The sequence below is a fragment of the Bacillus rossius genome, chromosome 1 (assembly GCF_032445375.1).
Source record: "Bacillus rossius redtenbacheri isolate Brsri chromosome 1, Brsri_v3, whole genome shotgun sequence".
Lineage (NCBI taxonomy): Eukaryota > Metazoa > Arthropoda > Insecta > Phasmatodea > Bacillidae > Bacillus > Bacillus rossius.
In genome coordinates this window covers 268895691-268911307 of record NC_086330.1, presented here as the reverse complement: position 1 = coordinate 268911307, position 15617 = coordinate 268895691, and the positions used below count along the sequence as shown (strand labels likewise).

Sequence of the window (15617 nt, the reverse complement as noted above, 5' to 3'; positions counted from 1 at the left end):
CCTATGAGTAAGTGGCATTTTCCCGAATATACCAAGAACCACGAAGTCCATGCTAAGGATTATTACCCCGCTATTTTTTGGCCCTTGATTAAAAGTTATAAGTGGTTTTATTGAAGACAAGTATTTTTGTAAACTTAATCGATTTATTGGGGTCCATTTTGGAAATAATTAGGGGCATGCAATTTTTTGCTGAAAGATTTCCAGACCTTCCGCATCTTGAAACATAGTGGCATCGTTGCGTTTCGTGATTGGTCGAGTTTTTGTTTTCAGATAGACGTACGTCCACTTACGGCACACTGATCATAGTAATGTTGTGGGGAAACAAACCTGTCCTGAATGACTCGGCTATTACTTGCAGGCGGCCGCCAATCACAAGCAAGGTACAGCTGATTCGCGCATGCAGTATTGCAGTCTATGATTCCTTCCTCGTAGAATAGTGACCTCTAATGTGCCTGTATTCGTAATGATTAGGGGAACGCATTATTCGCAAAATAATCTGATCGCTTATTACTGCGATAAGATATGCCCGTTCAAGGGATTGTTTCATAGTAATCGGCGGCCGTCTGCAAGAGAAGTCATTGCCCTATTTGACCGGACCATTCAGGACGCGTTCGCTTCCACAGTGGATGGCGGTGATTGGTGTTCTGACAATAGACCTCTACCTGTAATAAACTCAGCCAACCACGAAACACAGACAATGCTATTAAGAAAAGACCGGAAAAATTCCGCGGATTTATTTCGTGTTAGGCTAAAATTAAAATTTATTTATCCTTGAGCTGCATCTGCTATTGGCTAACAATTTACCAGGATGATTTTCGGCCAAAGAGAAACCCTCAAAATATGAAATATTAAATCACAGGCTACTACGTTAGAACTCCTAACAAGTCAGCAGCCAGTCAGAAATGGAAATTTATCCAAGTTTACTGATAACTGTGGATTCTATCCTAGAGGTCATTGAATCAGAAATTTTTTCCAATCTTTTGTATTAATAGGGACCGGAAAAATTCGCTGTTTCAGTGATCTCTAGGATGTACTGCACAGTCCTTTACATACTGGAGCAAATATGGCCTGCTCATTGTGCTCATTGGCTGCTGACCCGAGGTTTGTCTAGACTAGGTTGCCTGTGATTGGATGCTTCTTTGGCCGAGGGTCTCCCATTGTCTCAGAGTCCTTCAGATAAACCGCGAGCCAATCGCATAAAAATCGCAAATGTCTAACTGTTTGAATTTTACCCTCTTGCGAAATGAATCCGTTGATTTTTCCAGTCTCTACTATTAAGTTAAAACACACAGCTGGTCTGGACATTTTTTCACGAAAAGTGCATTGCCGTAGAAATGGTGTTCTGCCAATTTCCAGAGGGTGAGATCGGGGACGCTGCTTTAAGTTGCAAATCACTAGGCCGAAAGGCACTAAACCGAAAGGCACTACACCTAAAGGCTCCAAGCCGAAAGTCACTAGACCGGAAGGCACTAGATCGAAAACCTAGAAATTTATATAGCTGGGAATATTTCTTTAACTCTGGCAACAGGCACTCGACCAAAAGTCACTATGCCGAAAGGCACTAGGCCAAAAGCACTAGGCCGAAACGCACCAGGCCGAAAGGCACTAGGCCGAAAGGCACTAGGCCTAAAGACACTTGACCGAAATTTCAGTGAAATTAATTTCGGCCTAAGGCCTGCTACCTTGAGCTGGTGTCGATGTGTATTTGTTTGTGTGCGCAGGCGCTCCAGTCCCTGGTCGACATGCTGCGTGCCGCGCTACTGGTTGCGTGCCTCGGCTGCGCATGTGCAACCCTGTCTTTCCCCAACGGTGAGCTGTTGTTTATTGATCTGACGTAGCTTGTGGTGAGAGTAGAAGGGGTTTTACTGCATGCAATACTGCTTGGACACCGCGAAAAGCCGCTTTATGTCCAGCTGACGGTCTGCGCCACGTTGGCGAGGTGAGGTGTGGTTATTGCATTGTGGAATCAGTTTCTAAGAATGGTGGCGACGTAAACTCGAATTCTTTATTTAAAATTAAGCCTGGAAAAAATTTGCGTTTTCATTAAGTGCAAAGCTAAAACGCTTTGAGTTGCATCTGCTATTTGTTAACAATTTACTAAAAATACTTTCAGCCAATTTGAAACCCTACACAGATGAAACAACATACATTCACTGTGTTAGGACACCTCACTAGGCAGCAACCAATCCCTAGAGACCTGAAAACTTCTCGGATTCATTTCTCGATAGGCTAGAATCCAAATACATTGGCCTTTTTGCTGATTCAGTAATTGGGTCACCGTTTATCTTAAGGACTCTGGGCCATTGAAAAACCTTCTACAAAAGAAGTAGCTAATCACGAGCGGTCCAGTTAACAGGCTCCACGAGTCAGTAGCCAATGAGCAGATGTAATTTGTCCGAGCACATAACTATCATGGAGTCTATCCTGTAGATCATTGTAACAGAGAATGTTTTCGGTCTCTACCAATCCGTAATGGAAATTTGTCAGAGTGTATATAGAACTAGAGGTAATTGAGTCCTAGAATTTTTCTAGTTTCAACTTTTAAGTCGGTACTGGAAAAATGCACAGTTTAAATGACCTCTAGAACAGATTACATAATCCTCTCTGTACTTGGGCATATTACACCTGCTCGTGGCTACTATTTCGTAACACCTATTAACTGCGATACTTGTGATACGATTCTTCTTTGTTAAGAGTTTTTCATTGTATCATAGTCATTCAGGTAAACTGTGGTCCAATCACTGAAGCAGCTTGAAGATGAATGGTTTGAGATTCTATGCTATCAAAAAATGAATACACAAATATTTTTCGGTCTCTACTTATAAGTAGAGATTGCAAAAAATTGTTTATTTAATTTGCGATTAGCTAACCTTCATATACATATACATTAAGTCTGCTTTTTCTATTGGCTCATCGTTCATCTGGATGACTCTGGGACAGTGAGAAAACCTCAACCAAAGCTGTTTCGAATCACTGGCAAACCAGCTAATACGACTCACGAGATAGCAGCCAATGAATTGGCGTTATTTTCACTGGTGTACAGAAGAGGACTGTGTAGTCTTTCCTGAAGGCAATCGAAACCGCGAATATTTTCAGTCCCTACTTTACAAGCCATCATGAGGCGTGGTCAAGCAGTGCTTTTTGGTGCTGGAATAAGGCAGTGACGAGGTAGAGAGTGACGTCAAACTATGTGACCGCGTGCCATCTCATGGGTGAAAGTTGAGAGGGATTGTATCCCGCCATCTTCTGTTTTTTTTAAAAGGTGATACACATAATCCGCATTCATGTTTCTACTGTCAGCCACTGAGATCACTGAAGAGTACTTCTTTAACCAGAACGGCTGCTGGGGATCGATGCTTCAAGCGCCTTGTTTAAAGGCTACGCAACCTTCCTACTGGACCTAGCAAAGTGCGAGAGGTCAGACTGTCTCAGCAATGGCAGCCGACGTAGTTCGGACACGGCGATAATGGCACGAGGAAATACTTCTAGCTTATTTGTTACTAAGATTTGGCGTTCCCAAATGGCTTTCTACTGGCTAGTAACCTCAGCGCGGTCTGTAGAAAAAGTAATGTGACAAGAATAAAGAAGACATCACTCATAAGTTTTTAATTCTCTACAATTAATTTATTTATAATTCACCATCGTTAGATAATACAGAACAAAATTTTGTATTTTCTGCGTTTACAAAAAAAAATTATTATATTTTTACAGATATAGTCATTTTCCAAAATAATTTTAACATGATTCACCTACTGATTTTACATGTGTGTATATATATAAAGTAACCGATTTTTTGTCAATTTCAAGCATTTCATAACATTTTGTACTGTCTCATATGATGTACCACAATTTTAGGTAATGAATTAGGCTAATTGTTATTTTCAAAATAATATAAATAAATATTTCTGTTTATTTTCCTTACTCTTAAATGATGTCTGTAGCTACGAAGACTCCGGCTAGACCTTCTGCAGTTGGGGAGCTTTTCTTAAACTGACGCCGGGCCAGTCCACGAATATATCCGATGTTCGTCTTTCGCTCGAGCAACTTTGTGGTCGGAATTGAAAACACTACTTCACGAGAATTCACACATTTTCACGATTTTACAACATTTTAAGTATGGCTTACCTAACCGATATTTCACATTTATTACGATCATCTACAGATAAAATAATTTCCTGTCTTTTTACAAGAAATTCCTTTGGAAACCATTTGCCAAGAAATAGTTTATAATACTACAAGAAATATATTGCAACTTTGTACAACACATGACTATGGTTATGTTTGCAGATATAAATTACATTTATCGAGACGATGCTAAGTATTTGTTTACGAAAATCGGCACGAAGTTTTATATTTTAATAAATGTTTAATTCAAGCATAATTTTTGGAACTACGGAGAAGCTAATCGAATGTTCAACAATTTGACTTTATTTTGTTTTATTATACATACTAATGTGCGCAATAAATACTGGAAAGCCTTTCAGGAAACAGTTTTCAAATAAATAACAATTGAAGTTACTGGGACAAAACAAAGCATAAATTCTCGGGAAAGAATCTGAACCAAGTATTACTGCGATCACTATTTAGTAGTGATATATTGGTTTTCACGTTAATGTACAAACATAAAATATGTGTAATATTAAATTAATATGTATTTCTGTTTTGTTTACAAAAAATGTTTACCTAGTAGAAAAGCGGAAACTGAACCTCCAAAAAAAAATTGACTGTCTGTAAAGTCAGTTTACGGACGATAGTTTAACGTGACGTCATAACAAAACATTGATAAAATTATTGCATGTTTTTATGAATACAATTGAATCATTTTTATTTAATTATTACTATTTTGTATGGATACAAAGAAGGAGTGAAATGAAATCTACAATTTAATTGATAAATTTACTTTTATTTGCACTCATTAATTTAAATATGTTTATTACTTTAACGAAGAGATTATTTTAACTATCACATTTATACGTGTTTGCTATTTAACTTCAAGATCGTCGAGAATGTTTTACGCTTTTTCGCAATTACACATTTAACGAAATTAAACGTAGAATTTAATAAAAATACCCTTGCAGTTAATAAAATAAGTATTAGTAAGTTTAAGAAAGAATTTCGGCTTTAATCTGCAACCCAGACGCTAGTGGTGCGCTGGGGCCGAGATTAAAATTCTTCTAGAATATTTTACGTTTTTATGTCTTCCAGTACTCAAAATGATATGCAGTTGTAGGCCCGGGCACGAAATTTTCTTTATAATTCATTAATAAAAACGCCACTCGCGATAAACAAAGGAAAATATGTATTAACGAGTGCCTGGTTGTCGTGGAAGCGGATAGATAGCGCGATTCGTTCAGTTCGCGTCCGTCACCGTAGATGGCAGCACCGTAGGGAAAATACGATTTTATAACAATAACGCATCCCAAATACACCAAACTTATTTATAATGTATTACAATATTTTTCAAAACATTGTGCAAAAGATCCCGGGCGTAATTTGAATTATTATGTGTTACTGTAAAACACCATTGTTCGTAAAAAAACGTATTTGAAAATTCAACATTACTTTTAAATACCGTACCGATTGTGCTGAAAATCTGTGGATGATCGTTAAATTACATAATATTAATAAATCAAATGACGAAAACATAATTGAAAAGTCAAATCGATGGTTGTTCCAATCGAGGGGAAGAGAGATGCGGCGCAAGCGTACAATGAGCGTAACAGGACACATCGTAGTTGGACAATGTGCGTTACAGGACACTTTTTCGTGCGTGCAGCCGGCGTTCATTGATTTATTAGACGTCACGTCAAAATGAAGCAATATTTTGGGAGAATTTCGTTAGTACAACAACCATAAAATAACCAATATTTTACTGTTACCTCCGATCTAGGGGTCAGTGAATAGCAGGTTTCGACTCTGGAAACACGAATATGTCGGTTGCGTCTGTCTTCAGAATGTCGCTTGACGTGACGTTTGGTGTCAACTTGTCGCACAGCCATCTCTGTCGAGGAATGCAGCAATTGCTCGATAGCGACAGTCACGCAGTGGGCTTTGTGCATGTAGAAAGGTCATCTTGCATTTGTTTACAAGGCGCGTACCTACGGCCAGTGGTAGTGGGCGTCAGTTTGCAAGACGTGTGCAGTGACTTCTTGTTGCGCTACTTGGTAACCCAAACATTAAGATCTTTTTAAATACGTAAGAACTTGTGACAAAAATGTAACTGAAGTTATACTGTTTACGTAGTTATATATAATAATTCTTTGTCCACATATTAAAAAATCATACGTAGTGTTTTTAAAGAATATTTGAACGTGTTAAAAATAATAAACTACTTTTTACAAATAAAATATCAAATATATGCATTAAGTACAAATTCCAATATAAATGCTTTAGCCAAAAAAATAATAATTAAAAATCCATCGTTAAAATTTATCAACATATTATTTCATGCGGTTTCAATCTGATGAAATGTAAGTGATTTAAATAATTAAGTTGGTTATTGTAAATCTATTATCTTGTCTTTACTGATGTTATACCGTAAGATTTAAACAAAAAATGTCCCAATAATAAGTAGAAAGATCAAACAGTAGAAATTAAAATGTTATGTGTCATTATTTACCGGGTAATGCATACAACCTTTCTTCTACTGTCCCGTTTTATAAATATTTAACCATCGAGATATGGAACCAGCCTTAACCGTGATATTATGCTGGAGACTGAAGTTCGCCTTAAGGCGAAGGGCCTTAACGCGGCCACCCCGCCCCCTGCCTGCCGCCGCTGCCCAGCCCGGCGGGAGCGAGCTGCCTTCAATCACGCGACATCTGCACGCGATGCACGCGACATCTGCACGCGAAGTCGCGCGTCGCGTGTCGGCCTCCGGGCTGTCGCGCTGTCGCCTCACCGCGCACACGTCGTTCCGGTTCCTGTTCACGGCGCGCTGTGCTGTACCTTAACTAAACATCCCTTCGGAAACCAGTTGCCAAGAAATATTGTGTAATACTACAAGAAATATATAGTATCTTAGTACAAAACATGGCTGTGGTTATTTTTGCACATATTAAATACGTTTTTTTTTTCCTTCGAGTAATACTGAGTGTTTCTTACGAAAATTTGCACAAAATTGTAAATTTTAATTTTGATAATTCATTCACATATAATTTTTTTTCAATCCACGGGAAAGATGATATAATATTCAAAAATTTTGACTTTATTTTGTTTTACCGTGCTTATTAATATGCGTAGTTAATACTGGAAAGCCAGCCAGGAAACGTTTTACAAATAACATTAACTATCGGAGGTAATGGGACAACGGGTAAGAATGCGAATCCAATATTATTGCGAACATTATTTTGTAGTGATACAGTGTTTTTGTATGTAAATGCACTATTTTACAAATATCTGCCATTTTACCTGAATTTCTGTTACATTTATATATATATATATATATATATATATATATATATATATATATATATATATATTTGGTAAAGACTGGAAAGCTCTCCGAAGTTTCTTTCTGCTGCGGTCATTGACTCTCTAAAAGTGGCGAATTCAAGGTAATGTCAAATCTGAAACATGATGGTTAGAATTTGGAGAAATGTTAGTGTTTCCATCATACGCAAGGAAACGTCGCGCTCAGCTTTTACGTCGCTCCAGCTTGACATCTCTCACTGTCACGTGATGCTGTAATCACTAGAGTTCGACGGACGCGATGCAAAATATCATGTTATTAACATGTTATTATACATCACAAAAAATTACTCTTGTATATATTATATATATAATGCCATATTTGCGCACCAAAAATACGATTGTCATAAGTACTAATTTAAATTCTTTATTTTAACCGACATGTTTTGGATTTTTTTTTAAGTAAAACAAAAAAAAATCATTGTACTTGGACAACTTTCAAGTACTTTGCAGATAAGTTTAATAAACGTAGTCTTTAAAATATTCCCAAAATTTATAGTAAAATTACCAACGCACCAGTCAAAGCCGTTTTTCGAAAATAAAATTCTGATTCAAATCCAGTAGCTTTCCGTCCACGACGCTATTCAAATAGAAAATCTTTCTGATCGGAAATTCTGCAGATGTGCCGAGTGTTTTTGGCCAGGAAGTAATTTTATTCGCGTCGCGTGAATCGCGCGGTGCCCGTCGCGCCGCGAGGCCTCCACTGCCGGACGGCGCTAGCTCTGCTGTTCTACTGCGCCAGCAAGCTGCGAGATCTCCTCATTTGCTTATCTGCTTTCAGAGCGTGACACACCGTTCGATTCGTCTCTTTGGTCGACAATGTGCTGCATAAATAATCATAAGTTAAAAATGAAAAACCAAATTAATATCGATATCTATTTGGTTAACACTTAGACAAGCCATTACATAGCGTTTAGTTAGGTGTTTATATGATTAAATCTGAGTGATATACCTTAAGATATTTCTTCAACTTCTGCGGAACAGTTCATATCAAGTTATCTTAAGTTTATTTACCTTAAACCCTTCATTTCGTAATTGTAAAACCACAATACACAAAACAAATTTGAAATCATTAAATACCCACTCATAACACTGTTTTTGCACTTTTACAAAGTATTGATTTGAGAAACAGTAGACAAGAAATAATTTTTAATACTACAAGAAAACTACTGAAATTTTTACAACGAATTGCTATGGTTATTATTCCGTGTATTAATAATTTTAAAAAAAATTACTGAATATTTATACGTATATAAATTCGCACTTACGAAAATTGCTAAATAATGATTTAAATTTAATACAATTATAATTTTTTTAAACCATTGGAAAGATAATAAAATTTTCAACAATTGGCTTTTTTTTATCATGCGTATTAATGTACGCAGTTAATACTAGAAAACTCTTCAGGGAACGGTTTTGAAATAACTTTAACTATTGAAGTTACCAGGACAACGCAAACATTTGAATGCCCGGGCGAGAATCCGAACCCAGTAGTAATGCGAGCTTGTTTTCATAGCGATACAGTTGCTTTCATTTAAATGTACAACATTTAGTGTAACTGTAATTTTTAATGATAATTTCTGTTCCATTTCCAAAAGTAATTTACAGTACATTCTAAACAATATCACATCTATGACTTTATTAGCGTGTAGAATCGTATGATAAATTTATCATAAAAATATATCACGAATTTCGTATGCTTTTAACTTTTTTTCCTTCAAAAAACCTGTAGAACACGTCCAATATAATGTATTTGTTGATAATTTACATTTATATCGAGAAATGTTACCAAAAATGTGGTATTAAAATTAAGCATACAATTACGTTTGGGTTAAAACATGTCAAAATGAGTTCGTGAAACAGTTACATTATCTAAATAAGGATTGTGTGGCGAATAACTACACTGTTAAAAAAATTTCCTAAAAAAATATTTTTTAAAAATCTAGTTCTGTGCTCCGTCGTGAACAGAGTTAACGTTCAAATGAGTATTTTTTGCTCTGAACTGGGCAAGTTCACCGAACCCGCGCAGATCCGTGGACAGGCTGCGAGCGGTGTTGGTGAGCTCCGGCGACAGCGGGCGCTAGTGAGCGGGCGGACGGCACGCAAGGGCCTGGTTCCCAGCCGTCGTTACGGGAAGTGAGTGCAGCTCTGGGTCGGGCGTTCCGCGGGCTCGTTCACCGTAACGCCGTTACCGTATAGCAGTCCCTTCCCCCACCCTGCTGCTGGCATCGTCCGTCTCGGGCCATAGAGCCCTCAGCTGTGCGTTGCCGCAGTTCGCCGCCGCACTTAAGAACTTCGCACTCCATTACCTTGCCCAGAAATAAATCGAAAGGAAAAAAAAGACTGTCATTACAGGTTGAGTATGAGTTGTCGGCCGAAAAACTTGCCCTGCAGGTTCATCGGGACCAAATAAGTGGAAAATATCCAATATGACTAATTATCCCGAAGAAGATATACGTCTATGAAGTTGGGATTGAGCAAAATATATTTAGTAAATAATAAAGAAAGTTTTTAGTTTAGGACACTGAGCGTCTGGATCATGTGTAATTGAATGAAGTTCTACAACCTCAGTAAACCTTATTGCTGTAGCAAAATTATTTCAATTAAATAAGTGGGGATAAATGCCTTTATTTTCCACGCCTTTTTGGTGAAGTGTCATACTACTCGTAATTATTTCAATACAGAAATTCGTTGAGTTAAAGAAAAATCTATACGCTTATATACTTTCCCTTTTATTAATAATAAAAATTTAGTCCAGCTCCAACATCAAAGACGTATACCAGCCTTCGTAAGCATTTCAGTTCATAAGTCGTGTATAAACATATTTTATCACTATGAACATGGAGCAAACGTTTGTCGGTCAAAGTCATACTCATCCAGCGTACCTAAAGTTATATACTATAGATTGGTGTACAAACGCAAAGGAATATTTTGCAGTACGTGACAACGACGCGGAATGCCAGTAAAATAGTTTAACAAATGATATTTGCCCATTTTTACGAATGACAGAAAACAACTTGCATATATATTGTGACACAATTAAAAAAAAAAAAAAAACACGAAACGCAATGCTTAATGCACGAGAGAACCTTAAAATTGTCGTGGATGAAAAATATTATTGGCGCGAAAATTCAATAAACCAGCAAGGCGGGCAAAGCCGTGACCTGAGTGCCGACCCAGTTGAACGCCGGTATCAAGTCGTTGCAAGTTATATGGTACATATTTGGCCCTATTAACACTTTATTCCTTATTTTTTACAAATAAAACTCGTTTTTAAATGTTTAAACCTTTTTAATAACGTAACTAACCAGAATAATGAGCCGTGGGATGGAGGGGGTGTGTGGGAGAGAGAGAGAGAGAGAGAGAGAGAGCCTTAATTCCACCAACCATCGCCCAGGAACTGGACAGGTGTCGGGCCCGGCCAATAAGAGATAGTCCACGGCGGAGAGTGACCAAGCAGAGGCAAGGCCGTTCCCGCAGCCCGATTCGGCCAATAGACGAGCGAGTTCTTTTGATTCAAAGCAGCTGCTACTAAGTACATTTCGCTTCTGAACGCGTGCTTTATTTTGTTTAAAACTGTGACGTTGTGAATGGTGACCGAATTACACCTACATATATATTACATGTAAATCATATCTTAAAGCATGCCTGCCGGACTCATAGCTACTCGGCCGGCATATAAAACGTATTTTATTATTTATTATTTTCAAATTTAATGCAAGAAACCAATCATAGAAAAATATAATATTAAATATAGCATTATTTAATTATAGATAAATGATAAAAAATAATATTTTGTGGCTAGCACTAGCAGTTTAAAGACTGTGGTTTATTGTGGCAAAATTGTACTTTTAATAAGACTTCAACGGCTCTTTCCTTCCTGACTGCGGGCGGTGACATGAAATCGTCCCACACGTTACTGAGCTAGTAACATCGTAGCCGCTATGTTTACTAACTTCTGGGATTCTGCCCAAAATACCTATACCATGTTAACAGTAAAAAAAAGGTGTACATTTTTTTGCAAAATATTTTAGAAAATATTTATCTTCACGATAAATCAATAGGTGCATGTATTTTTTCGTAGAAATAATTTGAGGCCAGCTGTGTGCTATAACACCGTAGAATCGTCTGTGTTTCGTGGTTGGTCGAGTTTCTTTTATGTACACGCCCCCTGTCGGCACATGAGACGAAGTAAATTTTGTGCACAAGCGAAAGTGTTCTGAATGACCTGGCCAATTAAAGCAACGGCTTCTCTTGAAGACGGCGCCAAAACAGGTTATAAATCGCTGGCTGAAGCAAATCTTAAAGCAGTCTAGTAGGCGTTCAGATTGTTTTTTTTTTTTACTGTAAACAACTGCCCATATAATTTGCCATATCTCATATCTGATTATCACACGTTATATAGAACAAGGGCAAATTATTCTAGTACAGTAACAACGTGGCTTCTGGGCTGAAATGTGTTGTCCACAACTTGAGCAAATAACCAAAATATTTGGGCTATTTGTACTTTTCCCTAAACAAGCACATGTTGTGTGTAGTTAAGAGTCTAGGCGAGATTGACAAATACGTCTGAGCGAACATTATTCACACTATTATTTGAAAACAGTGTTTTGCGTTTAAAAGTTTGTTTGGATCATGAGTAAAGACCGTAAAAAATCGCTGTTACAATGATCTCTAGAATGGACTGCACAGTCCTCTTCATACTTGAGCATACATACCCTTTGCCCATTGGCTGCTGACTCGAGAGTTGTCTAGTTGACAGGGTTGCCTGTGATTGGAAGCTTCTTTGGCCGAGGGTCTCCTATTGGCCCAAAGTCCTCCGGTCTCTAACAATGAGTAACTGCCACATGTATAAATAGAGTGAAACTACTGTTGCTTCACTACCAAATAATTAGTTACAAGAGATTAAATGCGGTCTCATAACGTCAATCTTCTCAGTTTTTCCCCCTGAATTGCAATCCCTGAACGAAAGCCGAACATTCAATTTTCAACACTCTAAAAGACGTGACTTTCAACCTCACGCGACATAGTGTTATCTTTTAACTAGGAATGCGCTGTCGATCCGGACTTTCGTTTTGAGACTAGTTGTGGTTTAACACACGTTGCTATCGCCTGTGTTTCATGGTTGGTCGAGTTTATTTCATGTTCACGCCCACTGCCAGCAAAAAAATAACAGAAATTTCGTGCGGAAGCAAACGCGTCCTGAATGACTCTGCCAAATACGGCAATGGCTTCTCTTGCGTACTGGCGCCAATTACAGTAAGAAACCTCTGGCTCAGAAATACCTTAATGCAGTATAATAAGTGGTCGGAGTTATTTAGGAAAAAATACTTGCCTATATAGACGGTTATTTCTTAACTCTCTATGAAACTCTTAGAAATACTTCTTATAAGTAAGAACTGGAAAAAGATGGTTTGACATCTAGAATGGATTCAACAATTCTCTACGTACGCGGGAAAATGCCACCTGCTAATTGGCTACAGACTAGAAATACCTTGTGTCTGGGTTGCTTGTGATTCGATTCATCTCACGTTGAGGGTTTTTAATTGGCTCAGAGTCCTTATTGCCAACTGTGGTCCAATAACAGAAGCAGGGAAAAAGGTAAACGTGTTTGGATTCTAGCCTGTTGCGAAATGAATCTGCAAAGTTTTCCGATCTCTGCTCATAAGTAGTGACCTGAACCATTCGCGTATTTATTTCGTGATAGGATATAATCCAAATACGTTTGCCTCTTTGCTGCTTCAGTTATTGTTCCACAGTTTATCTGAAGTACTCTGGTCCAATGAAAAACATTCAATAAAAGATGTATCAAATCAAGAGCATCCCAGTTAACAGGTGTTATGAGTCAGTAACCTATGAGAATATGTAATTTTACCCTGTGTAGAGAGGATTATGGAGTCTATTCTATAGTTCAATGAAATCCCAAATTTTTCCGGTCTTTACTTATAAGTGAAAATTTGCTGTAAAATTTTAAAACGTCTCCATTGTCAGACACCTCACCAGAAAATCACGTATTTCGCGAAAATTTTTCATTTAAATGAACTCTCACAATACTTTTTTTTTATATAATTAGTATCTAAACTACGTTTAAATTTAGATTATCAAAATGTAGACGAATCATGGATGTAAAGTACTACCACTTTCTATTTGGCCTGGACAAGTGAAGGGAAAGCACACCTCTCATCGAACACAGCGAGAGCCACGGTTATTTTCTTCACGTTGATGATTGAACTGCAGTGCTGTTAACACATCCTTGACGACCCTGAGCCAGACATAAACAAAAACAATAAGTGGTTATCCTACCCGTCAAATGCGTGGAATTGCTATCGACTAAGGAACACTCTAAAGAGGCTTGATTATATACAGGGAAGATGAGTCTAGCTTGGAGTGAAATGAATCCGTGAAATTATCGTGGCACTAGTCGCAGCCAGTAAAACATCCAACCACGCCATTGAGTAGCAGATAAACATCACCTTTGGATTAGACTGTACTCTCTCCACACAAGGGGCTCCGTGGTGCAGTTGGACTGGCGCGAGGAGTTCTGCCCAACCACCAACTGGACTTGCCTAGCCAACAACTCAATGTGCCGGGCGACCAACTGGATATACTTTACCACCAACTAGACGTGTTAGCCTGTCCAACCTGGACGTGCCTAATCACCAAGTGGACGTGTCTGGTTAATCGACTGTCATGTGTAAATGCCCTGAAAACATGTCAAGTCATGTAAATGACTTGCCTCACTTTCTAATAAGAAAGAAATCGATAAATACTTGTAATTTTCTTGATTTTGTTTTTGTAGTAGAGGATCAATTATGTAATAAATTTTTATTTGTCATTTTGTTTTTTTTCTCGAAGCTGTTTTTTTTTTTTGGTAATTTACACTAATGATCTTTTTTTGCATAAGTTAAGGATTGAATCAATGACGGATATCGATTAAATCATTCATTATTTTAACAAACTTTTTTTTTTATTTTTTTTAATAATATTTCCCGAATTTCTAGTTTAAAAATTACAGATTTTCCAGATGGCGGCCAAGACAGCTGACAATATGGCTCTTTGGCTGTAGTGGGTAAAATTTAATCTAATGTGACTACAGTGTCCTCCAGCTGATGGTGTGTGTACTACGTGAAACTATTGCTCCTTGTATGTATTACTGAAAACAAGATGGCGGCAGCACCTTTTAGCAGGTGATGTGTGTTAACTAGCACACATGGTAACAATTTTTGATAGTAAATATGGCGACAACGGCCTCTAGCGAGTGATTCCATTATTAATTCAAATTTTAAAAAAAAATTACAGTCCAAATATGTGTGTTATTTTTTTTTTATATATTCCTTAATTAATTCTCGGTCTGGTAAATGTCTCGATGGCCGAGCGGCCAAAGGCGTAATTTTTCCAACCCAGAGGTTCGAGCTGTCATGGTCGAATCACCACGGTTCCGATTTATATTGTAAAAAATAAAATACATTTAATATGTTGATAAGAACCACAATAATGGAATATCGACCTTACGTGCTTGAGACAGCGATATTGGCTCTCTCTAGTAACCAACAGCAGAAGCAAATATGTCGGTATCCAAGATGGCGGCCTCCAGCAAAACGGGGAAAAAAAATGCCTGTGCCGTCAGAATAGAAAAAAAGTGATTATGAAATCAGATTTAAGATAGCATAAGTGACATTAAAATTCAAAATGGCAACCATAACGAAAAGTGCAACGTTCGAGGATTGGGGTCTTGATGTCGGACGTAACGAAGAGTGCAACATTCGGGGCGTGAGATGTTATATTCTAATATGGCGGAATTCAAGATGGTGACTGAGGTCTAAGGTCGGGGTAAAGGTCAATGTCAGAGGTCAAGGTAATCCAATATGACCGCCGTGACGTCGCAATCCAAAATGGCGTTCGGCTCCGGTTCCTGGCACCCGTACCAGTCCCAGTAACCCCATTCCTATACTACTTCGTTCATTAACTTTGTTTTTAATTTTGACTTATTTCGAGCTTATAATATGTACCAGTATACTTTTGGAATGCCAACAGTTAATAATGACTGTCTGCTACAAATCTAATTCTTGTGAAGTCATTGGAAGAGACCAGAAAAATTCGCAGTTTCATTTCGCGATAAGATGGAATCCAAATTTTTTCTGTTTTAG

At 37.8% G+C, this 15617-nt stretch overlaps 1 protein-coding gene across 1 annotated transcript in view; it reads left to right on the top strand.

Moving 5' to 3' along the window:
• The window catches only part of LOC134527589 (BMP-binding endothelial regulator protein), a 367253-nt gene that overhangs the window by 145983 nt on the left and 205653 nt on the right, over positions 1-15617 (top strand). The window contains exon 2 of the mRNA XM_063360406.1: positions 1722-1809. Within this exon, the coding sequence (XP_063216476.1) occupies positions 1743-1809 (67 nt within the window). The 5' untranslated portion in view covers positions 1722-1742. The remainder of the gene's footprint in view (positions 1-1721; positions 1810-15617) is intronic.